The sequence below is a fragment of the Siniperca chuatsi genome, linkage group LG5 (assembly GCF_020085105.1).
Source record: "Siniperca chuatsi isolate FFG_IHB_CAS linkage group LG5, ASM2008510v1, whole genome shotgun sequence".
NCBI classification, from domain to species: domain Eukaryota; kingdom Metazoa; phylum Chordata; class Actinopteri; order Centrarchiformes; family Sinipercidae; genus Siniperca; species Siniperca chuatsi.
Genome location: NC_058046.1, coordinates 4862713 through 4885906, shown reverse-complemented (window position 1 = coordinate 4885906; position 23194 = coordinate 4862713). Strand labels below are relative to the sequence as shown.

At 41.8% G+C, this 23194-nt stretch overlaps 2 protein-coding genes across 4 annotated transcripts in view; both read right to left on the bottom strand.

Moving 5' to 3' along the window:
* Positions 1-1206, bottom strand: part of LOC122876099 (phospholipid-transporting ATPase ID-like) — a 50372-nt gene extending 49166 nt beyond the window's left edge. Inside the window, exon 1 of one of the 2 annotated variants that reach the window (XM_044196007.1) lies at positions 1032-1206. The gene's annotated coding sequence lies outside the window, so the exon portion shown is untranslated. Of the gene's footprint in view, positions 1-793; positions 944-1031 lie in introns of those variants that run through there. The other variant, XM_044196008.1, reaches the window with a different exon arrangement.
* Positions 1207-16972: 15766 nt separating this feature from the next.
* Positions 16973-22668, bottom strand: LOC122876096 (RNA-binding protein 25-like). Of its 2 annotated transcripts, none has more exons than XM_044196000.1 (3): positions 22384-22668; positions 20644-20834; positions 16973-18065 (listed from the first exon to the last, which is right to left on the bottom strand). In XM_044196000.1, exons 1-3 carry the CDS (start codon positions 22616-22618, stop codon positions 17823-17825), a joined length of 669 nt encoding a protein of 222 aa, XP_044051935.1. In that variant the 5' UTR covers positions 22619-22668; the 3' UTR covers positions 16973-17822. The 2 variants fall into 2 exon arrangements, with proteins under 2 accessions (XP_044051935.1, XP_044051934.1); XM_044195999.1 differs by lacking the exon at positions 16973-18065 and adding an exon at positions 19448-20392.
* Between the last annotated feature and the right edge of the window lie 526 nt (positions 22669-23194).

Here is a 23194-nt window from a genome sequence, read left to right as displayed (position 1 = left end):
CTGCTGGGTAGCTTGATGCATAATAATACATCATCATTTATTAGTTTATTTATATTTTGTATTAATTATCTGAATCGACTAGTAACTAATGTTGTAAAATAAGTGTAGTGGAGTAGAAGTATAAAGTAGCATAAAATGTAAATACTCAAATACAATACAAGTACCTCAAAATTGTGCTTAAGTACAGTATTTGAGTAAATGTACTTAGTTACTTTCCACCACTGCAACCGAGTATCATCAGCCTACTTTACTGCCTGTCTGAATAGGAAATGAGCCGATGCAAGATATGAACTGCACTGCCTTCCGCTGTATAATGGTGTAGATAGAAATGACTCATCATTCATCACTAAATTGATAAACCGCAGTTTACTGAAAACAGTATCATATTTTGCATAACCATTCTGCCATCACCCTCATCGTCACTAGACAAAAGGTGCCGTCATCTTCATCTGTAAACACACTACAGACTGCAACCTTCATTTCTAAGCGGAAACGTGAAATCAAATGAACTTCTGACAGCTCAACAGTCCTGCAGCGGTCGGGCACCATCGCAAAAACAACAAAACACACTTCGGTCATGTGAAAACATCACATGCGCACCGAGAGTTCAGGTGCAAAGTTTCCGCAGGCAGCAGCTCTGTTAAACCGACACAAATAAAAAGTAACCCGTGCTGTCGTTGTGGAAGTAGCCTACCCACGATGAGTGTGACTTTGTTCTGAGAGAGAGAGAGAGAAAAAACAGAAAGTGAAGAAGGGGTTTTTTCGCTTTCCCAACTCTCCTCTCCTCCTTTACCTCAGTCTTTCACTCTTTCCGCTACTTTTTCAGTTACGGGCTCCCTGGAGAGCAGCAGAGACAACGCTGGCCCATTCACTACAGCTTCCTGTTCGCCTGTCTGCCTTTCTCTCTTCCTCCTCTATTCCCTTTCTCCCGCAAAATCCATCTCAGCATGTCAAACCACCTCCTCCTTCTCCTCCTCCTCCTCCTCGCTCCACCTTGACGCCTCCAAGGTCAGTAAAAAGCGTCTTCTTACCGTGCGTCCTGGCTTCCTGCGGCGCGTCCCGGCTGAGCTGCGACCTGGGAATTAAACAAGAAAATCTCCAAACTACGAAGAGAAACGAGGGCTAATGTTTTGCTCCTGGCTTCCCACCACTCGCCTCTCTTCCACCAACTCCGCTCCCCTCCCTCTCTCATGCTCTCCCCTCCTCTGTGTTCTCCACTCCTCCCTCTCCACTCCCCTCCGTGGGCGCAGTGTTTCTTTGCTCAGTTCGCTTCAGCTGGTCACGTGAAGTATAGCGGTAATTAAGAAGTTTGGATCAACTGTGACCCCTAGTTGATGAACTTCAAAATGAAACAACCGCAAAAAAAAAAAAAAAAAAAAAAAAAAACTCCCACTACGCTTTTAGAAAAGCACCATGATACCTGCTTCCATCCTCTCATTAGTAAACCAACAGTGGTTGATGCGGTGGAAGATGTAGTCAGATTCTTTACTAAAGTAAAAGTAGCCTACTAATACCAATACCAAGTCCTGCATCGAAAATGTACTGAAGTTAAAGGAAAATGTACAGCCATGGTGACTGCATTCATGTAAAAGCAGGATTTTACTGTTGAGGTGGAGCTCATTTTGAACTATTTCAAAATGATTATTTTCATAATGGATGAATCTGCTGATTGTTTTCTCCATTAATCGATTGATTGTTTGGTTTGTGAAAAATTCTGAAAATAGGGAGAAATGACCCGGAGCCCGAAGTGGCACCTTCACGGCGCTTGTTGCATCCAGCCAAACAGTCCAAACCTCAAAGTTATTAAAAAAAATAATAATATTATTAAAATAATTTGTGAAGCTGGAACCATGAAATATTTTTACATGAAAAATCCCTTCAACAATTACCAAAATAGTTTCCAGTACATTTTTCTGTCAAATAACTAATCGACTAATCTTTTCAGCTCTACTTGTTTATACTGTCTTAATTTGTGAAGTAACCAGTCACATAAATGCAGTGCAGTAAAAAGAACATTTCCCCCTGAAATGTAGTAGAGTAGAAGCATAAAGTGGCATGAAATGGAAATAATTAGTACAAATACCTCAAAATTGTAATAAAGCACAGTACAGAGGGTAAACTATTTTCTGAACCCCCCAAAATGTGATAAATCTGAGTTTAATGAGGGTTTTCATCCACTTCACCCCATGCCACAACTGATTTAATAACATACCCATTAGTGTCAGCGGTGGAAGAAGAAGTACATAAGTATTATCAACAAAATGTACTTGAAGTATCAAAAGTGAAAGTACTCATTGCACAGAAAAATGTCCGCTGTGACTGATAAACTGTCGTATATGACATTAATACTGATGCATTGATGTGTAAACAGGATTTTACTGTTGGTTGAGGTGGAGCTAGTTTTAACTACTTTATATACGTTTAGCTAGTTTAGTCCAGTGGGTCCCAACCACGGATTTATCTAGTGACCAAAGGGTCAAAACAAAGCTGTGATACACAAATGTGTTTTAATTTTTCAACTAGACACTGTTTTTATATGAGAGGTCACAAGACAAAAAGGTTAGAAGACACTGGTGTAATCTTCAACAATGTGTTAAATATAATCACATGTTTTGTATGTAAATTCTTAAACTGTAAAGTAACCGGTAATACAGCTGCTATAGCTGTCAGATGAAGGCAGTGGATTGAAAAGTGCAATATCGCCCTCTGAAATGGTAGTGGAGCAGAAGTATAAAGTAGCAAGTGACATACACATACTTTGAAATTTGTACTTAAGTACAGAACTTGAGTAAATGCTCTGAGTTACTTTCCGCCACTGATTAGCTGCACAAATCTCGTCTCTGTTCTCTGCAGTGTCTCTTTCTGTACCCCTGACTGAGGCTTCAGTTACCTGGAGACCCAGAGGAGGAAACCACCATGGTTTAAAGTGATATTACACCCAAAACACTACACTCAGTTTATTAGGTACGCCTAGCTGAAGCTAATGTTGTCTAACACAACAGCCCTGCAAAGAGTATAATGTTCGGATTTTGTTGTTATTTGAGAGATGATTCAGCTTACTGTGTGTTCGCTGCATGCACCGACAGAGGAAGAGTCACATGTAGCTTTTCAACCCTCTGGAGACTATTCATCAGTAAATACAGTGAGCATGTTTTATTTACAGTAACATAACTTTATTTATATATCATGAAGATACAAACTGAGATGTGGTTTTCACACAGTGTCTCATTTCTGTCTGCAGACCATTAAGAAATGTTTTTGTCAATATAAAAGGCACAAAAACGAATTGGGATCAAATTATTTTACATTATTTTACTGATTCTTTAACAGTTCTTGCTTGTTTTTGATTTCTATATTTGGTCATTTTTTTGTTCTGTAACTGTGAAGCACCCTGGATTTGAAAGTGCTATATATAAATGTAGTTTTGCTTAGTTTTTACTTAGTTACCAGAGTGGAGCTGACTTCTTCTGTTGTTCTTGTGAAGAATACAAAGAGCACACACACAAAATGATGTAATGATGTGTGTACAGTAATTCACTGTGTGTGTGTGTATCAGTTGTAAAAAGGCAAACAGACGTTGCTCATGGTTTGTTGTGTCAGGTTTATCGCTCACTAACTGTCGCTCATCTTGTCAACGAGCTGTTTCCCTAAATCAGACACAACTCATAGAAACCACCAAGCATTTCTGTCCCTAATGAGTAAACATAATAAACATTTAGTAGAGATTCACATCACTTCAGGCCCTTGTGGTTGCAGTCTCGCTGCACCATTTCGTCAAATGATGATGTGACCACAAGGTGTCGCCAAAATGTATAAAAATATCTTTGGATTATTTAATATTTGTTTAGTGTTGATTATTTTTCTTGCTTTTGTTCCACCAGTATCATCTTCAGACTTCTTGGATTTTCCAGATGTTTCTTTTAAACTTCTGAGCTCCTAACAGGCCATGTTTTGCTAATTATCATATTTATTGCTCCCAAAAAGTGTTTTATCACAGAATAAAGTTGCCGTTGATATAGTTACTGCAAAAGACAGAGTCGCAGTTACCAATATGAGTCACCACACTTGTTTGAGTTGAAAACTGTTCTGTGTTTTCTACAGATATCTGTCAGTTTGTACTTTAGTCTGAGCAGTTTTATTTTCAGAAATCTGATAAAAAGCCAAATACAGAAATTAATGGTGGACGGATACACAACCTGGATTTCTTGTGAATGCCATCAGGAGGTTTGAGGATGTTGTCAGGCCTAATCTTAGCTAGTCAGGGTAAAATTAACTGAAGGATTCTGCCTTCACAGGAAGCTGATGTCAGAATGAACGCGTTTAGGAAACAGGTCCTGGAGGCCAGACTTGAAAATTAGGGAAAGTATTTGGAGCAACAGCCTCAATTTTGGCTGAAATCTCTGCAGATTCCTTTCTTCTTTTCCTGCGTCTTCCTCTCCTTCTTCTTTGTCGTCTTCTTCTTCCACTAATCAGTGGTGGAAAGTACCTACAGTATGTGCATTTACTCAAGTACTACCCAGGTACAAATTTGAGTTATTTAAGTAAGTATTTCCATTTTATGGAACTTCATTTTCTTTACTTGACTGCATTAATTTGTCAGATATAGTTACTTTGCAGATTGAGATTTTTCATACAAAACACATTATAAAGTTATAAAGCATGATGCGTTGGTATATATTAAACTACCCATTAATGCATAAAGTTGGTAAGATGAGCTCCACCTTCACCAGCTACAATATCACAGTACTGCTTAAATATTTTTTATTCTATATAATATCTTAACACTCTAAAGTAGGACATTTTGCGTAATGAGTACTTTTACTTTGGAGACTGAGCATTTTGCATAAGATGTACTTTTACTTAACTAAAATTTTGAATGCAAGACTTTTACTGTAATACAGTATTTTTACTTTAAGGTATTGCTACTTTAAATTAAATAAAAGATTTGAATACTCTCCCGTAGTGGCTCTTAACGTACTTCCAGGTCAAAAGATAGGGAGACTGATGCCTGATACTACTCTGTTTGTACTCCTTGCAGATCCTTGCAGATCAGAGAAGGCAATTGTATCAATTACTTCCTAGGCTGCTCACACACACACACACACACACGGAAATGACAGCTAACTTACAACTAATTATTGCGTATATGAGGAATAGAGATGGGTGACAAATTAAAGGAAAAACACTATAAACCTCCAGAGAAGCTTCAGTGCTGCCTGTCATAGATTCTCCAAATCTGTGAACACAATTTCTTCCAAAATATATTCCCTCATTTGGTGTTTTGGTGGTGGTGAGCGCTGTCTAACACCAAAATCTCCCATAGGTGTTCCTTTGGGTTAAGGCCTTAGAAAATGATTGATATTATTTTCATACTCATCGGATCATTCAGTGGCCCCTTGTATTCTGTAGGCCTATACTTTATATGTTCCTCCACTCATTTCTTTAGGTTTTCTCTTTAATTTGTCCCCCTTTTGTACAAGATGAGTTAGTTAGTTACGGAGAAACAAGCGATATTACCAGCTTCTTAACTTACACGATAAAGATGAATACAAGTCAGTGCAATGAAACAGTAATTTTGTTTTATTGTTATACATTTTTATCATCATCATTATGCATCATTTAGAGGTTAACCAGATGCTGATGTGCCTCCTTGGAGGTGTTGAGTGTCCTCTGCTCCACTGATGAAGATGAGGGTGTTTCTGCAGCTTCAGCTTTCTTACATTCACCTCCATGATACTCTGGTGTTGTGGGTCAGGTCTTTGTCAGCCCACCACTTCACCAGCTGCTGGATTTCCACCCTGCAGGCTGTCTGGTCACCAAGGTGTCATCTGGGAACTTGAACATGACTTAGGAATGCCTTTTGAGACAGGTAACTCACTTTTCTTTTTTTAAATTTTATTTCTATTTATTTCTTATCAGCAGACCAGAAGGACTGCAGCTTCTATGGTTGCAGACATGAAAGTTGGGGTGTGGGAGGGAGTTCGAGACACCCAAAAAATGGATTTGGGGAAACCCTCAGATGACTGACGGGTCAGGACTGGCTGATCTTATTAGGAGAAGAGAACTACTGAGCTCAATTGCAGACATAGTCAAGCAAGAAGTGAGTCTAATGAGCACATTTTTCAATATTGTTTTGTTTAAAATATACTTTTCAGGAATTACCTGTCAAATGTAAAATGGGCAAAGTTTTGTTATTAGCAGGTTAAAAGGACTGCAGCTTCTGTGGTTGCAGAAGCTTAAAGCTGGGTGTGGAGGGAACTCGCCGGATGACTGAGGAGTGGGAGACAGGTCTTTGTCCAGATTGATCTCAGTGGGGGAAGAAAACTACTGACCTCTACTGGAGATATAGCTGAGCAACAACTATGTCTAATGAGCACAGATGATGATTTCAATGTGGAAATATGTCATTCCTAAGTTTAGCAGTGAGAGCTGGTCAAAAAGCGGCATGGTAGTGGACTAGTGAGCAATATGCTTCTCTCTGGATATGGAGAGACATACAGCCTAATCCATGATGCAAAAAAGATAGGATAGAGAAATATCAGGACCTGACAGTCAGGTTAGGAGATGATCTAGTTTTAAAAGCCCTTTCCAATAATTTTCAGGTGCAGTGGAGACAGTTTTTTTGTTGTTTTTTTTTTTTTTTTTTTTTTTTTTACCATTTTTTGTTTAAAATATACTCTTTATGAAATGCCTGTCTGATGTAAACCAGAGGGAGGTTTGTTACAGTATCAGCAGACCAAAAGGACTGCAGCTTCTGTGATTGCAGAAGCCAATTCTTTGGTGTGGGAGGTGCTGAAGGAGGTCTCAAGGGGGCCGAGCTATTTTAAAGGAGCTAAATGTTGTCATTTCTATGGTTAACAGTGAGATTTGAAATTTGAAGGGAGAGATAGAGTAATAGATACTCCATTTTCAACAATTAAGTCAGGCCATGGTCCGTTTTGTCAGCCCTTTCCACTGAAATTTCCACAGACTTGCAGGTGCAGTGGAGACACAGGACAAAGTTTTCAACATTTTAGTGTGCTTAAAATTTGCTTTTCAAAAATGTTCTGTCTGATCTAAACCCCAGCAGAGTTCTGGACTGCGGGTTCTGTTGCAGAAGCCAAAGCTGGGATGTGAGAGGAGTTTAAGAAGGACACAAACAGGTTCTAGTAAGAATGAGGAGTGGGAGGCCGAGCAAGAATCATGTATAATGAGCAAGATGATTATTACATGTGGGAGATGGTGTTTTCCAAGATTAGCGTAAGATCTGGTCAAGAGCTGTTAGCAAGGGAATGGACTCAGGAGCAACATGCTATTCTCTGGCTCCAGGAGGGACATGCAGCATAAGTCATCCAATTTGCTGACAAAATTATTCACAAAATCATAACATTTCTAAAAGGAGGCTTGAACACACTGACAGGAGGGCGGGATACAGAGCTTTGCCCATCTTTGTGTCAGAGGTTATGATGTTGTCCACGTTGGGAAGCCATCAGGAGTGCCTGGATAGCATGGCAGTGGACTAACAAGCATTATGGCTTTCCCTGGGCAGGAGGGGCAATAGTCTAATCCTCCAAGTTTTGCTCACAAAGTGATGCAGAGAAACATTTCACAGGAGAGACTTAAATGTACTTTCTGATTTTGTCAGCCCTTTCCACTGTCAAAAAGATTTTTTAGTGGAGTGTAGGGCTATGTTTTCAATTTTTTTGTTTAAGATATACAACTCTTTTTCCAGGCTGCTCTCAGCAGAGGAGGAGAGCTACTTACTTAAGCAAAGTTTTTTTTTAGTTTTAGCCGGCCAGAAGGACTGCAGCTGCTTGGGTTGGGAGGAGATTACAATCAGTCAGAATACTTAGTAACGAGAGGCAGGGCTTTTCACAGCGGAGGAGAACGACTGACAGACTCGAGTCAACATACTAGATAAACTGCAGCTTCTGTGGTTGCAGAAGCAAAACCTGGGGTGTTGGAGGAGTTAAAGGAGGCCATAAACAGGTTCTGAGGAGTGGGAGGCAGGAGTTTGTCCAGCCAGATGTCAGTAGGGGAGGAGAACTACTGACCTCCACTGTGGATATTGTCAAGCAAAAACTATGTCTATGACTTTCGTCAGCCCTTTCCACTGACAGGCCAAAATAGATTTTCAGGGGCAGTGGAGACACAGGGCTATTTCTTGTTTGTTTTAAAGATATTTTTCAGGAATGGCCAGTTTAATTGAACCTGGAGCAGAGTTTTGCTTTGGTTTCAGCAGGCTAGAGGGACAGCAGCTTTTGCTGGGGTGAGGATGGAGCTGGAAGAGGCTACAGTCAGTTAGAGGACTGAGGAACAAGAGGCAGGGCTTTTTCCAGGCTGCTCTCAGCAGAGGAGGAGAACTACTGACACTCAGGTATCAGCAGACCAGAAGGACTGCAGCTTCTGTGGTTACAGAAGCCAAAGCTGGTTTTTGGGAGGCTACAAACAGGTTCAAGTAAACCATCAACAGTAGGGGACAGGGCCTTTTCCAGGCTGATCTTAGAAGAGGAGTAGAGCTACTGACATTGATATAATCGAGTGGTGGAAGGGACATTGAAACCACTGACATGCCCTCTGTGGAGAAGAGCTAAAAGGCTCACATGCAGTTGTGGCCCTGGCAGTGGTCACTGAGGTAGTCAGTGCAGAACTTTACCATTTCTCTGAGGAGACTTCAATACACTGACAGGAGGGAGGAGAACAGCAATAGGAAATCAGGGTTCCACAATTAGGTTAGGCCATGGTCCGGTCTTGTCAGACCATTTTTCGGGCCTATTAGATTTTCAGGTGCAGAGAGATAGGGCAATGTTTTGAATTTTTTTATTTGTTCACTCTATAATTTTCAGGATGTTTCTTGCCTGAACTAAACCTGAGTGGATTTTTGTTACGGTGTCAGCAGGCAAGATAGACTTCAGCTTTACCAGAAGGAGTTTTCAACACACTGACAGGAGGGAGGAGAACAGCAATAGGAAACGGGGAGAGGCAAGATCTTTCTTGGATCGTTTTTTGCAGCAGTGAATAGAGCTACTGACCCCGACTGAAGATATAATCAGGGGGTGGAACATTTGAAGGAGAAGTCAGAGCTGGAGGGCTAATGGGAAGTTTTGTCCATCTTTGTGTCAGAGGTCACTTGTGTTGTCCACACTGCAACCCATCAGGAGGGCCTTGACAGCATGGCAGTGGACTAAGGAGCAATAAGGAATTCCCTGGGCAGGACCGACCTGCAGTGTAATCCTTCAGAATTTGCTCACACAGTGATGGAGAAAAACTTAAAATTTTACACAGGAGGCTTTAGCGTACTAACAGGAGGGAGGGATTGAGAAATTGGTAATCAGGGTTTGACTGAGCAAAACTCATTTTTAGGTGCAGTCGAGACATATTATGTGACATGCTGAAGGAGGTTGAGGACATTAAGTCGCAACAAGCCATTTTCAAGGCTATAGGTTAAAGGAGAGGACTAATGAATCAGGTATTAGCAGACTAGAAGAACTGCAGCTCCTGCGGTTGTGGAGGCAGAAGATACGGTGTAGGAGGAGCTCAAGGAGGTGATGACGAAGGAGAGGCAGGGCTTTTTTCACAGCAGAGAAGAAGTACATGTATATACTGTATATTACATGTATTAGCAGGATAGAAAGACTGCAACTTCTGTGGTTGCAAAAGTAAAAGCTGCTGTGCAGGAGGAGTTCAAGGAGGCCGTGAACAGGTTCTGGCGAACCATCAGATGACTGAAGAGTGCGAAGCAGGGCTTTGTCCATGCTGAGCTCGACTGCAGACATAGTCGGGCAGCGGAGGGAGGCATTTGAACAGCCAAAAAGCCCTCTGTGGAGGAGGAGGACTCAGAGGAGGCTTGGCCCTCTGTCCTGCAGAGGTCACTGAGGTAGTGCACAGTGGCAAGGCATCACGAGTGCCTTACAGCCACCCCCATGTAGCAACCACCTACCTTAGAAACCCCCCAAAACACTGTAGCAAACCCGGGCAACCAACAAGCAACTATTGCTTTGTCAGCACATAAAATGGTGATTGGTCCGGTATTTTAAGTGTCGACATATATATTTTTTGAGATAAGAATGTAGTCCTTTACTTTACTAGACTACATTTTTGTGTGAGAGAGCAGCAAATATGATTCAACATTTCCCACACAAATGACTTCTTGTGATGAGGTATCTTCGTTGCAACCACCGAACAACGCTTTGGCAACCACTTGAGATCCGCTAGCTAAGTCAAATAACTTAAAGGTTGCTTTTGCTTTGTCAGCATGCACACATGCATTTTTTGCAAAGAGTTTTTTATTTTGCAGTTTTTGGTTATTAAATGGAGTTTCTGAAGAATTTACCATGCCACCCATTGTTTTGTCATTGGTACTGCAGATATTAGAATGCAGTCAGCAAGGAGGCACAGTGTGGTTAGCGGAGGCTGTCCTCACCTGAGTCACCACTGTAATTCATTCAAATGCCTAAAACAAACTATTTGTATGTTTTCCTGACAAGCAACCTGTAGTGTGATGTTGTCATAGCAACCCAAAGCCTCTTAAGGAGGAAGTTGGGATGTACGGCGGTGGGGCGTAAAAGTCACTTTTACGTCAGAGTGATTGCGGTCGCAATTCATCTCCTACCAACAGTCATTGCTGTTTTAACCCTCACCATGACCTTTTCCAAACCTTAACCAAGTAGTTTTTTTAGGATCTTTCCCAAACCTGCTGCTTCAGCTTAACCAAACCTTAACCATAGAAGTGGGAGATCTGAAAATGATCTTATTTTCATATATTCGGTCAAGTTTGCTTAAACTTTAGGTCTGGACTGGTTCGAAGACTCTGACTTTGACACCAGAGTGACTGCGGTCGCAGTTTTTCTCCTACCAACAGTCAGTGCTGTTTCCTTTCAACCCTTTCCATGACCTTTCCCTGACCTCTTACTTAAACTTAACCAAACCAAAGGTTATGGTGGGAGATCCGAAAATGTTTTCCTCTTTTTTTCAATTATATTTTTTTTTTCTCTTAATATATTTTCTTTTTCTTTATTTTTACCTTTTCTCTTTAATACATTTTTTCCCATTTTTTCCCATTTTCTTTCAGTTTTTTTATTTTTTTTATTCAGGTTTATTTTAATTTTTTCGGATTATTCTTTTCCTCTGTTTTTTTCTCTTACTCATTTTTTTTGTTTTGGATAGATTTATCCAAAATGTAATTATATTCATCTACTGCTACTGCAGTATGTAGATATGTATGCATTTGCAACACAGTCTGTCATTACATCTTCAGCTTAACTTTTTCTGTCATGTAGGCATTGCACAGGACAGATAACAAATTACTACCAATACAGAAAGCAGTTATTTATATCAATAGCTGAAGGGAGATTAGAATCTCTTCCCTTTCTGACACCACATTTTAATACTTGTGGCTTGTATCTCCTTTCTAGTTTGTATAGAAGTATTGAGTATTGCATCTGGCAACTGCAGAGCTCAATGAGTTGTGTATTAGATAACATTGTGAGACGATATTGTTTACCAGACATAATACAGGACTAGTTTATGTAGTGCCTGGTCAATTAGTTAGCCCTCTATGTTATGCTGGGCTAATAGTGAATATTTTCCAGAACTGCCTCTATATTTGCAAGTACACCAGCAGTAGTAGTATTAGCAGTAGTAATAATGTAAGTTGCAGTTGTAATAAGGATGGCTACAGCTTGTTGGAACTGATATGACTAGTTATGAGATAGCTAACCCCATTAGGCTGAATCTGCATGTCAGATGTTCACATTTCTTATCTTTGAGGTCATTACAGCCTTTTTTTCATTCTTGAAATATCTTGTAAGCATTTCAAGCTTTGGTTGGGAGTTATACCTAGTCTAAGTAGCATATTTACTTGTAACTATAATTTGCATATAGGCGTCATGCTGTTCAGTCTCAGGTCCAGTCATTATCAATGTTTTTCAAGATCCTTTCAGGGGGCATCAGACCCTGAAGAAAGTGTATTAGAGACCAGTGATAGGGTGTCCCTCCCAGTCCCAGGTATAGATAAACATGCACCACTCGTGGGCAAAGCACACATTACGTCCTCTCCAAAACTGCATCATTCTGCTCTGTAGGATTTTATCTATACCATTTCCAAATCGAGTCTTGTGTTCTTGTGAAAGAACATGAGACATAGTATTGCACACTGTGCCTGCCCACAATGGCAAATAGGCCAAGTACTCGTGGCTGTGCCTGCCTTAGGTTGTCCCGAGGTTCTGCAGGGGGGATCTTACCCGTCATAGGCGAACCAGTCTTCCGTACTTGCCTGTTTATTTTTTAAACCTGTTTTTCTAAAATCTTTTCATCTCCTGTCAAACCACATCCTGTGTTCCTGCACATTGTGCAAAAACACAAGTCACAGTGTTCTCACACACTGTGCCTGCTCACAGTGGCGTCGAGGTCAAGTACTCGTGGCTGTACCTGTCTTAGGTTGTCCCAAGGTTCTGCAGGGGGATCTTACCCGTCATAGGTTTACCAGTCTTCCATACTTGACCCTTTCTTATGTGTAATATGACCCTATTTGGTCTTATGGGAACATATCAACACCTGTCCAGCTTTAGAGAATCTGAACGTGCCTGACCTGATTGGTGCAGAATCAATACTTATGGGACTCAGGATTCTTCCCAATTGCCTCATTTACTTTCTTCAGTGCAAATATGTATCAGAAGCAGGTTACTAAACATTTGCTGCCATGCAATGACACACGATTGGTCATTTATTTTCTTATTTGACCATATATTTGTGTGTTTCATGTTAAACATGACACCAGGTTCAGTGTCTTGCTTAAGGACACTTGAACCTGTGGATAGGAGAAGGCAGGGATCAAACCACCAACCCTATGATTTGTGGCCGTGACCTTTATCACCTTTGCCACCTGAGCTATAGCTGCCCCTAAACACTGATAAACTGTATGTTGGATTCAGACCTGGACTTGTAAAGAGGATAAAAGTAACATAAAGTAGGTAAAGTAACACTGCAGCTCACTAATCTATGTTATCTACTATAATCAGACATTGTAATTGTAACATACTGTGTATTATATTACTTATATTACATATTTTGAGATAAGATTAAATAGTAGATATTACAACTTCTACTACTAATACTACTACTAGTATCTTGCATGCATCTCATTGCTTCCTGTCTGGACATTCCCTCCTAAGTTAAAAGCCAACACCACCTGACCAGTTAACAGGTTGTTGCCAGGGTATTTCTAGGTGGTTGACTTATAATAATAAGGTATAATGATAGCTGTGTGCTGGACAATGCATTTAACTCTTATATTGCATACGTTTCATTCATCACCTTTTCAAGACATTCCTCCTATAGTTTTCTAAACCAGGTTTTAAAGTCAATAACACCTATCAGGTGTCTGCTATAGGGAGGATTTCTAAGAGGTTGACTCATAAAAATATAGTCAATAAGAATTATAGCAGATGACAGAATTACAGCAGTGCTAATTCCTGCTGCTATAGTCTATCATAAAGTTGCTGCATTTATATAACTCAGAGTTGGACCTCTATCGCCATCTGTTCCAGCCTCTACCTCTCGGCGGCCCCTCAATGCTCTTAGTTAAGGGGCTGAAGGCCTGGTCACCTAAATACTTTTAGGACTCTGGTTCTATAGTTTATTTTCTTTCTGAACTGCCTGTCAGTGAGTATGGCTGCATAACTGAAACTTTAAGAATTGATGGAAGGGCACCATCAGGGCTGGAGCCTGCAATTTATTTTGATTCAACATAAGAAATCTCATCCACTGGACAAAATTAGATGAGATTCAGTTCTTTTTAATAGGATTTGATTTAATCAACTCAACACAGGAAACTTTACCCAGCCCGGTCACAGACTGATAGCTCTTTCTGGTAGTGGTGCATGACTGTTTGTAGTTTGTGAAACAAATTTTATGTTTATTCAGATAACAACAAGACTCCAACATTCTGACTACTCACTGGTTCAGTTGTATTGTATTTGACTGTATTACATTTGATTTTATTGTATTTGATTGTGCTGATTGTGCACGGTTAGGCTAGGATAGCCTATGGTTAGACAGGGTGAGCCCTGGTTAGGGTAGGTTAGTTTAAGTTTTCCCCGGTCAGGGTAAATAAGGTTTGGTTAGCCTTGTAGCTTAGGTTTGTTTAGGTTAGGCTAAATTAGGTTAGCCCAGTAGTCCAGGTGATATGGGCCAAAATTGAGTTGATATGTTCACTTTTTCATAAAAGCATGAAACTTGGTACACACAGAAATAAAGCCATCGCAAAAACGACTCGTGGCCATGGCGGCCATTTTTGTGGTTTGTTCAAAGTATGTGTCTCCTCCACATTGACACAGAGCTGTGAACTTTAAGGAGGCTTTTTTGCATTTGCAATGCCCCCGGCAGCCTTTCTTGCAGTCACAACCTACGAGTTCAAGGATAGACAGGCTTGCCTGTGGAAGAGTTGATCACAATGGTCTCCAATTGCTCGTGTCCATCCAACCCCAGTCTGTTGTAGATGGCACCTCAAGTGCTTGTCCCCTACAGTGCCCTCCTTGGTGCGCTGCTCTTTTGAGGCTCTGCACTAGTGCATCCTCAGTTGGGGGGATATGCTCCATTCCTCTTCCTTTCTTCGTGGACAATTCAAGACGAGCTTGGTCGATGTTCAGTTGGCTGCTGGTGCGATCGTAGAGGAGAATTGTGAAGTGCTCCACAATGGAAATGACCTCCTCTGGAATGCCTTTTGGAGCTTTGACAGAGCCATGACGGCCTCTGTTGCTACGTCATCGGCATTCCAGGTATCCCATGCTGTCTTCTTGCCCCTGGTTGCAAGTGCAGATACTGTGTCACAGCCAGTGAAGGCATGCAACACAGAAAGGCCCATGGATTTGTCAGGACCCAGAGACTTGGCAATCATGGGCAGGTATGTGTCTGAAGTTCTTGCCAGTCCCAAATGTCACTCACAGCTCCTCAATACCCAGCTCTGACACATGCGCAATGGCTAGGACCACAACATCTGTGTCCACAATGTGCAGGGTGATCTTTTTAAATAATTTTCTTCTCAACATTTCCACAAGGTTTCTGGCCAGAAACTGAAAGTTATGGTCTCCGGGGGGGCAGTTCGTTATCTCCTCATGCTGTAATGTTTTACTGTGGTGCAGTCTTTTTCCTTGTCAATTAGGGCTGATCAACACGTCATCCGCTCCTCCGAAGGGATTCTCCCCCCAGCCACGCCTCCGGACAGCCCACCTGTGTTTGCGCTTCAGTCTTCCCCATTCTTGGCTAGTCCTGCCGCTTTTCGACATCGGTTCCAGCTGCGAATCCCAAGCCACGCCGATCTGTCATTCAAGCTATAAAAGCCGATTTAACGTGAGCAGTCCGTCTCTGAGTCACGTTAACTTGTATGATGTTAGCTGTAATATTAACTTGCATTTCTTTGTGTGACTAGAGTAATGTTAACTTGTATGAGGCAAGTTTAACTGACATGTTCAGTCGTCTCGTACAAGGTCTACATTGGCTCCTGCACTGGTAGTTTATACCGATCACAACATAACCAATGGCTCATTCACTGAGCTCTCTTGGTACAGGAGTGTAACCTTGTGATTAAGCACAAAAAGGGTTCGGAAAATTTTGTAATGTGAAGGTAATGAGCACCAGCTTCCAATCTCCTGACAGGCTTCGGCTGCCACTCGTTTTCCTGAAACAGTGCCTCTGCTTAAAATCACAGCTAGTTCTATTGTCAGGGCTCTAACTAAGTTCTTCTCCACTGTCGGTTTGCCGATTGTACAGACAGACCAAGGCACAAATTTTCAATCCAAGCTCTTCAAGCAGGTCCTTAAGTCCGTAGATGTAGTACACGTCGTCTCCAGTGCATGTCATCCGGAATCTCAGGGGGCACCAAAGTCCATCCTGTGAAAATATTGTTTGGAGACAGGCAAAAGCTGGGATGAGGGCATCCCTTTTGCCCTTTTTGCAGCCCGTGAGTCAATGCAGTAATCCTTAGGATTCAGTCCAGGTGAAGTGGTTTTTGGTCATACTGCTCGCGGCCCACTAAAAGTGCTTAAGAATAAATTCCTCTTGGCCGAATTGTCCTGGGAGATGAATGTGCTGGATTATGTGAGCAAATTCCGGGAGTGTTTGCACCATGCCCAGAAAAAATGAAAACAGTTCGACTGTTTTGCTGCAGTTCAACACTTTGAAGTTGGCAATAAGGTGCTAGTTCTGTTAACCATCCCAAGCTCCTCTCTTTCTGTACGTTTTTCTGGGACCTACAGTATCCGTCATTTCTGACAGATGCATAATCTGAGTGATACAGATTATGCTGTCATCACACCTAATAGAAAGCGCAAACACCATCTCAACTGCATCACTTTCGCCATGACAAAACAAGCTCTGCCGTAAGTAAAACCTCCCCTGTAAGTGGATGCTCCGCGCTCACTGTAGCTAGTCCTAGTCTGGTTAGTCCTTATAATGAGGAGGGTTTAGCCACACGCCCGTCCTCACACCAGAGTGCGCAATCACCAAACTCAGAAATGCTGAAAGTACTGCTGCGACAGCTCAGCCATCTGGACCCTGACCAGCAGCGTGACATTGAAATTCTAGTTGCGAAATTCCCATGTCGCTTTGGTGATGTCCCCACTCGTACCACGGTGCTTGAACATGATAATGACGTGAAAAATGCCCGTACCTTCTAACAGTTGGTAAATACTGTTCTGGCTGGTGTGACCAATTGTAACACGTATCTGGATGACTCGGCCGAACACTTGCAAAGTTTAACTGATGTGTTCAGTAGTCTCGCGCAAGGTCTACATTGGCTCCGATCACTCCTATCTGGTATCTCGGTATCTCCTATACCGATCACAACCCTTTCGTGTTTCTGTCGCATATGTATAATCATAACCAACGGCTCATGCACTGGGCTCTGATGGTACAGGAGTGTAACCTTGTGATTAAGCACAAAAAAGGTTTAGAAAATGTTGTCTCCTTACAGGCTTCGGCTGCCAGTAAGGAGACAACATTTTCATTTTTTTGTGAGTGGCTCATTGCTGCTCAGCAGGCAGTTCAAAGCCTGCGAAAATGTTTCGCTGCTGTGGTGAATACTGACCCAAGTAATGATGAAGCCGTAAGCTATTTTGTTGATAATGGCGTTCTCATGCGCAAATGGTCACCGATGGTAGCTGAGAGTTTAGATTGGGATGACCTTCACCAAATTGTCGTGCCCACAATCTACAACAAAACCTATCATCTCATTTTGAGACACATTTTCTGGTCGTGTCTAAAATCTGACGTTACTAAGCATTGCCGCACTTGTCGTGTTTGTCAGCTAGCAGGTAAACCAAACCAGGTTATTCCTCCAGCTCTGCTGCACCCTATACCCGCCATAGGAGAGCCATTTGAGAGAGTTTTAGTAGATTGTGTTGGTCCACTACCCAGAACAAAAGCAGGGAATCAGTATCTATTCACCATTATGTGCATATCCACTCGTTTTCCTGAAACAGTGCTTCTGCTTAAAATCACGGCTAGTTCTGTTGTCAGGGCTCTAACTAAGTTCTTCTCCACTGTCGGTTTGCCAAAAATTGTACAGACACACCAAGGCACAAATTTTCAATCCAAGCTCTTCAAGCAGGTCCTTAAGTCTCTAGATGTAGGACACGTCGTCTCCAGTGCATGTCATCCGGAATCTCAGGGGGCACTGGAGTGATGACACCAAACTTTAAAGTCCATCCTGTGAAAATATTGTTTGGAGACAGGCAAAAGCTGGAATGAGGGCATCCCTTTTGCAGCCCGTGAGTCAGTGCAGGAATCCTTAGGCTTCAGTCCAGGGGAACTGGTTTTTGGTCATACTGCTTGTGGCCCCCAAGTGCTTAAGGATAAATTCCTCTTGGCCGAATTGTCCTGGGAGATGAATGTGCTGGATTATGTGAGCAAATTCCGGGAACGTTTGCACCATACTCGTTCCTTTGCAAAGGAAGTGCTCGCCAGTTCCCAAGATAAAATGAAAATCCAGTTAGATCATTCTGCTGCAGCGCAACACTTGAAGTTGGCGATAAGGTGCTAGTTCTGTTACCCATCCCTGGCTCCTCTCTTTCTGCACGTTTTTCCGGGCCCTACAGCATCCATCAGAAATTGAGTGATACAGATTATGCTGTCAGTACACCTGATAGAAAGCGCAAAAACCGTATCTCCCATCTTACCATGTTAAAACTGTATCACTTTCGCCATGACAAAACAAGCTCTGCCGCAAGTAAAACCTCCCCTGATGCTCCGCGCTCACTGTAGCTAGTCCTAGTCTGGTTAGTCCTTATAATGAGGAGGATTTAGCCACACGCCCTTCCTCACACCAGAGTGCGCAATTGTCAAACTCAGAAATGCTGAAAGTACTGCTGCTACAGCTCAGCCATCTGGACCCTGACCAGCAGCGTGACATTGAAATTCTAGTTGCAAAATTCCCATGTCGCTTTGGTGATGTCCCCACTCCACACCACAGTGCTTGAACATGATAATGACGTGAAAAATGCCCGTACCTTCTAACAGTTGGTAAATACTGTTCTGGCTGGTGTGACCAATTGTAACACGTATCTGGATGACTCGGCCGAACACTTGCAAAGTTTAACTGATGTGTTCAGTAGTCTCGCGCAAGGTCTACATTGGCTCCTGCAGTCTGCCACTGGTAGTTTATGCCAATCACAACAGTCTCGTGTTTCTGTTGTGCGTGTATAATCTCAACCAACGGCTCATGCACTAGGCTCTGTTAGTACAGGAGTGTAACCTTGTGATTAAGCACAAAAAGGGTTTAGAAAATGTCGTAGCCGACGCTCTGTACCGCGTGTAGCACTCAAATAGCTTACTGTGTTCTGTAACAAATCCTATAAGGTTTGTATTTATTGGGGGGGGGGTTTGACCAATTGTAACACGTATCTGGATGACTGGAACACTTGCAAAGTTTAACTGACGTGTTCAGTAGTCTCGCGCAAGGTCTACATTGGCTCATGCAGCCTGCCACTGGTAGTTTATGCCAATCACAACAGTCTCGTGTTTCTGTTGTGCGTGTATAATCTCAACCAACGGCTCATGCACTGGGCTCTGTTGGTACAGGAGTGTAACCTTGTGATTAAGCACAAAAAGGGTTTAGAAAATGTCGTAGCCGACGCTCTGTACCGCGTGTAGCACTCAAATAGCTTACTGTTTTCTGTAACAAATCCTATAAGGTTTGTATTTATGGGGTTTGACCAATTGTAACACGTATCTGGATGACTGGAACACTTGCAAAGTTTAACTGACGTGTTCAGTAGTCTCGCGCAAGGTCTACATTGGCTCATGCAGCCTGCCACTGGTAGTTTATGCCAATCACAACAATCTCGTGTTTCTGTTGTGCATGTATAATCTCAACCAAACCAACCAAATGTCGTGCTTGAAGCTCTGTACCGTGTGTAGCACTCAAATAGCTTACTGTTTTCTGTAACAAATCCTATAAGTTTTTTATTTATTGGGGGGGGGGGGGGCTCTGGTGTTACGGTCTCCAGGGGACAGTTCGTCTAGTTTATTGCATAGAAAACAGTATAACAGCTTAAAGTCCCAGACAAGACAGAAGTGGGGAAAGGGGACAAAACCAGAAGTGTATGGAAAAAACAAGATACCAACCAACTGGAAAGGAAACAAAACAGAGCTCTTTCACTTTCTGGCCAGAAACCTTGTGGAAATGTCAAGAAGAAAATTATTTAAAAAGATCACCCTGCGCACTGTGGACACAGATGTTGTGGTCCTAGCCATTGCGCATGTGTCAAAGCTGGATTTTGAGAAGCTGTGAGTGACATTTGGGACTGGCAAGAACTTCAGACACATGCCTGCCCATGATTGCCAAGTCTCTGGGTCCTGACAAATCCATGGGCCTTTCTGTGTTGTATGCCTTCACTGGCTGTGACACAGTATCTGCACTTGCAACCAGGGGCAAGAAGACAGCATGGGATACCTGGAATGCCGATGACGTAGTAACAGAGGCCGTCATGGCTCTGTCAAAGGCTCCAAAAGGCATTCCAGAGGAGGTCATTTCCATTGTGGAGCACTTCACAATACTCCTCTACAATCGCACCAGCAGCCAACTGAACATCGACCAAGCTCATCTTGAGTTGTCCACGAAGAAAGGAAGAGGAATGGAGCAAATCTCCCCAACTGAGGATGCACTGGTGCAGAACCTCAGAAGAGCAGCGCACCAAGGAGGGCACTGTAGGGGACAAGCATTTGAGGTGCCATCTACAACAGACTGGGGTTGGATGGACCCGAGCGATTGGAGACCATTGTGGTCAACTCTTCCACAGGCAAGCCTGTCCATCCTTGAACTCGTAGGTTGTGGCTGTAAGAAAGGCTGCCGGGGGCATTGCAAATGCAAAGGCGTTTTCGCGATGGCTCCATTTCTGAAAATATTCAAGGCCCCAAACTGTACAAGTGTACCAAGTTTCATAGGTTAGGTTAGGTTTGGACAATGCACAATGCTATTTGACTATCAAGTGGTTGTTTTGTAATTTATTGGAGGTTGCAACGGTCTTTCTATTACTTGACTTTTCTTTACCTCAGATTTATCACTTCTGGAATATTTGCCGTATTGATGTTTATGCGATTGCGTGACCTTAATATGTTTTGTACTCTGGCAAATATTGACTTACTGGGAGTGTTTAAGTTGCGGCCTACCTCTGTGCGACTCTTTGTCTCTCCCTGTTCTAGATACAGCCTTTTTCCCTTCCTCTCTCTCTTAAGTCTTTGCTTCTCTTCTTGCCTCTCCTGCTCTCGCTCTTTTTGTCGTTTGAACCCAAACAGCTCCCTCCTTATGTAGTACTCCCTTTGTATTTTTTGCTCCTTCTGTTGCGTAGTGTCACCTGAAACTAACAATATATGAAAGGTTAAGTCTGGAGTCCAGTTGTACACCTGCACCCCTCCCAACAGGAAAGAGTCAACAGACCCCATTTGTATCATTTGTTTAATCTGTAATAATACATGTAACATCATTACATTGTGCTGGCCTCTCACATTCTGAGATTAGTGGGTCATCCAGCTATTTTTGGGCTTAACTGAGGTTTTCTGGTATCACAAAACTGGCTCACTTTTAAATGAGGCAGATCACCACGGTGACCTATGCTGCTCCTCTAACATGCTGCCGAGCAGGTTCAGTTTACAATAAAGTGACAAGTAAAAAGGACATTTTTATAGATTACTGAGAGCCAGACTAAATTGAAATTGTTTTATGATATTCCTGTAAAATCACAGATCGTAATTTTTACATGTACAATGTGTCAAATAGTAAGATTTAGAGGTGTTGGTAGGTGGATTTTTAAACTTTGATGAGAGCCAGGCTAGCTGTTTCCAGTCCTTATGCTATGCTAGGCTAACCAACTCCTGCCTCCACTTCAAGGATAGGTTCATATTTTTAAAGACTGTCTTAAAACAGTGCTAACTGCACATATTCACTGTAATTAAGTCTCCTGTTCATACTGCCGCAAAGAAATCCCTTCTTAAAGCAACTTCAGTGTAACAGAGGGAGAACGACAAAATCCACAGTCGTTGTTCTGTGTGAGAAAGTTCATATGATGCTTCAGCAGTCTGAAGCACAAATCAAGTGGCCATCTTACAAAGCTGCAGCCTATTTAGTACAAAATTCCCTCTTTGTGTAACTGTCTTGCTGCTGTGGCACAGAGAGGGAATTTCGTTCTAAAACGACTGTAACTTACACTTGATTTGTCTATCTCAGACTTCTGAAGCCTCACATTAGCTTTGGCTGAACTTCAATATGGTATTCATACAAAATGTGGACTGCGGAGAATTGTTTTAAAATTGACACTGAAAAAGTGCAGTGGTGGAAGGATTACTCACATCTTTTACTTAAGTAAAGGTAGCAATACCACAATGTAGAAATACATTGTTACAAGTAAAAGCTGCATTAAAAACTTTACTTAAAATACAGAAGTATTAGCATCAAAATATACTTAAAGTACAAAAAGTACCCATCATGCAGAATGACCCATTTTAGAATAATTATATTATATAATTGGATAAATTATTGATCATTCATTTTGTATATTTTGTATTAATAATCTGAATCTGAAAAGTAACTAGTAACTAAAGATGTACCAAATAAATGTACTAGAGTAAAAAGTACAATATTTACTAAAGTGCAGTTGAGTAAATGTATTTAGTTTAATTTAGAAAAATGTGAACCTATTCTTTAATGCACAGACATGAGAGTGGTATCGATCTTAAAATCTAACTCTTGGCGAGAAAGAGAACGAAAATTAATTTGCGTATTTAAAACAAAATACCAAATATTCAAACCTATCAGACATCATTATAAAGAATTAAAACTGACCGTGTAAATATACGAGACAATGCATACTTCTATGAAACTTAATGTGAAAGTATGAAAATTGACTTTCTTACTATCAAGTGCGATGAACCACTCATCCTCATAGCTTCTGTTGATGGCTTTGATGTATTTGTCCCTCTGGAAACTGAGCCACCAAGTGTTTAGTCTTGAAAAGAAGCCACCACTTGGAGCCCTGGTCTCCCTTCTGTGTGTCTCCTCTTTGTCCTGACTTATTCTCTCCTCCTCCTCCTCTCCTTCACTCTCCTGACTTTCTCTAGCCTTCTCCTTTTTTGTTTCTTTCTCCTCCATCTCTTGTCTTTCTCTCTCCTTCTTCTCCCTCTTTTGTTTCTCTTTCTCCTCCTTTTCCTCTCTTTCTCTCTCCTTCTTTTCCATCTTATGTTTCTCTTTCTCCTCCTTTTCCTGTCTTTCTCTCTCCTTCTTCTCCCTCTTTTGTTTCTCTTTCTCCTCCTTTTCCTCTCTTTCTCTCTCCTTCTTCTCCCACTTCTGCATTTCTTTCTCCTCCCTTTTCTCCTTTTCCTTCTCCTCCTTTTCCTGTCTTTCTCTCTCCTTCTTCTCCCTCTTTTGTTTCTCTTTCTCCTCCTTTTCCTCTCTTTCTTTCTCCTTTTTCTCCCTCTTTTGTTTCTCTTTCTCCTCCTGTTCCTGTCTTTCTCTCTCCTTCTTTTCCATCTTATGTTTCTCTTTCTCCTCCTTTTCCTCTCTTTCTCTCTCCTTCTTTTCCATCTTATGTTTCTCTTTCTCCTCCTTTTCCTGTCTTTCTCTCTCCTTCTTCTCCCTCTTTTGTTTCTCTTTCTCCTCCTTTTCCTCTCTTTCTCTCTCCTTCTTTTCCATCTTATGTTTCTCTTTCTCCTCCTTTTCCTGTCTTAC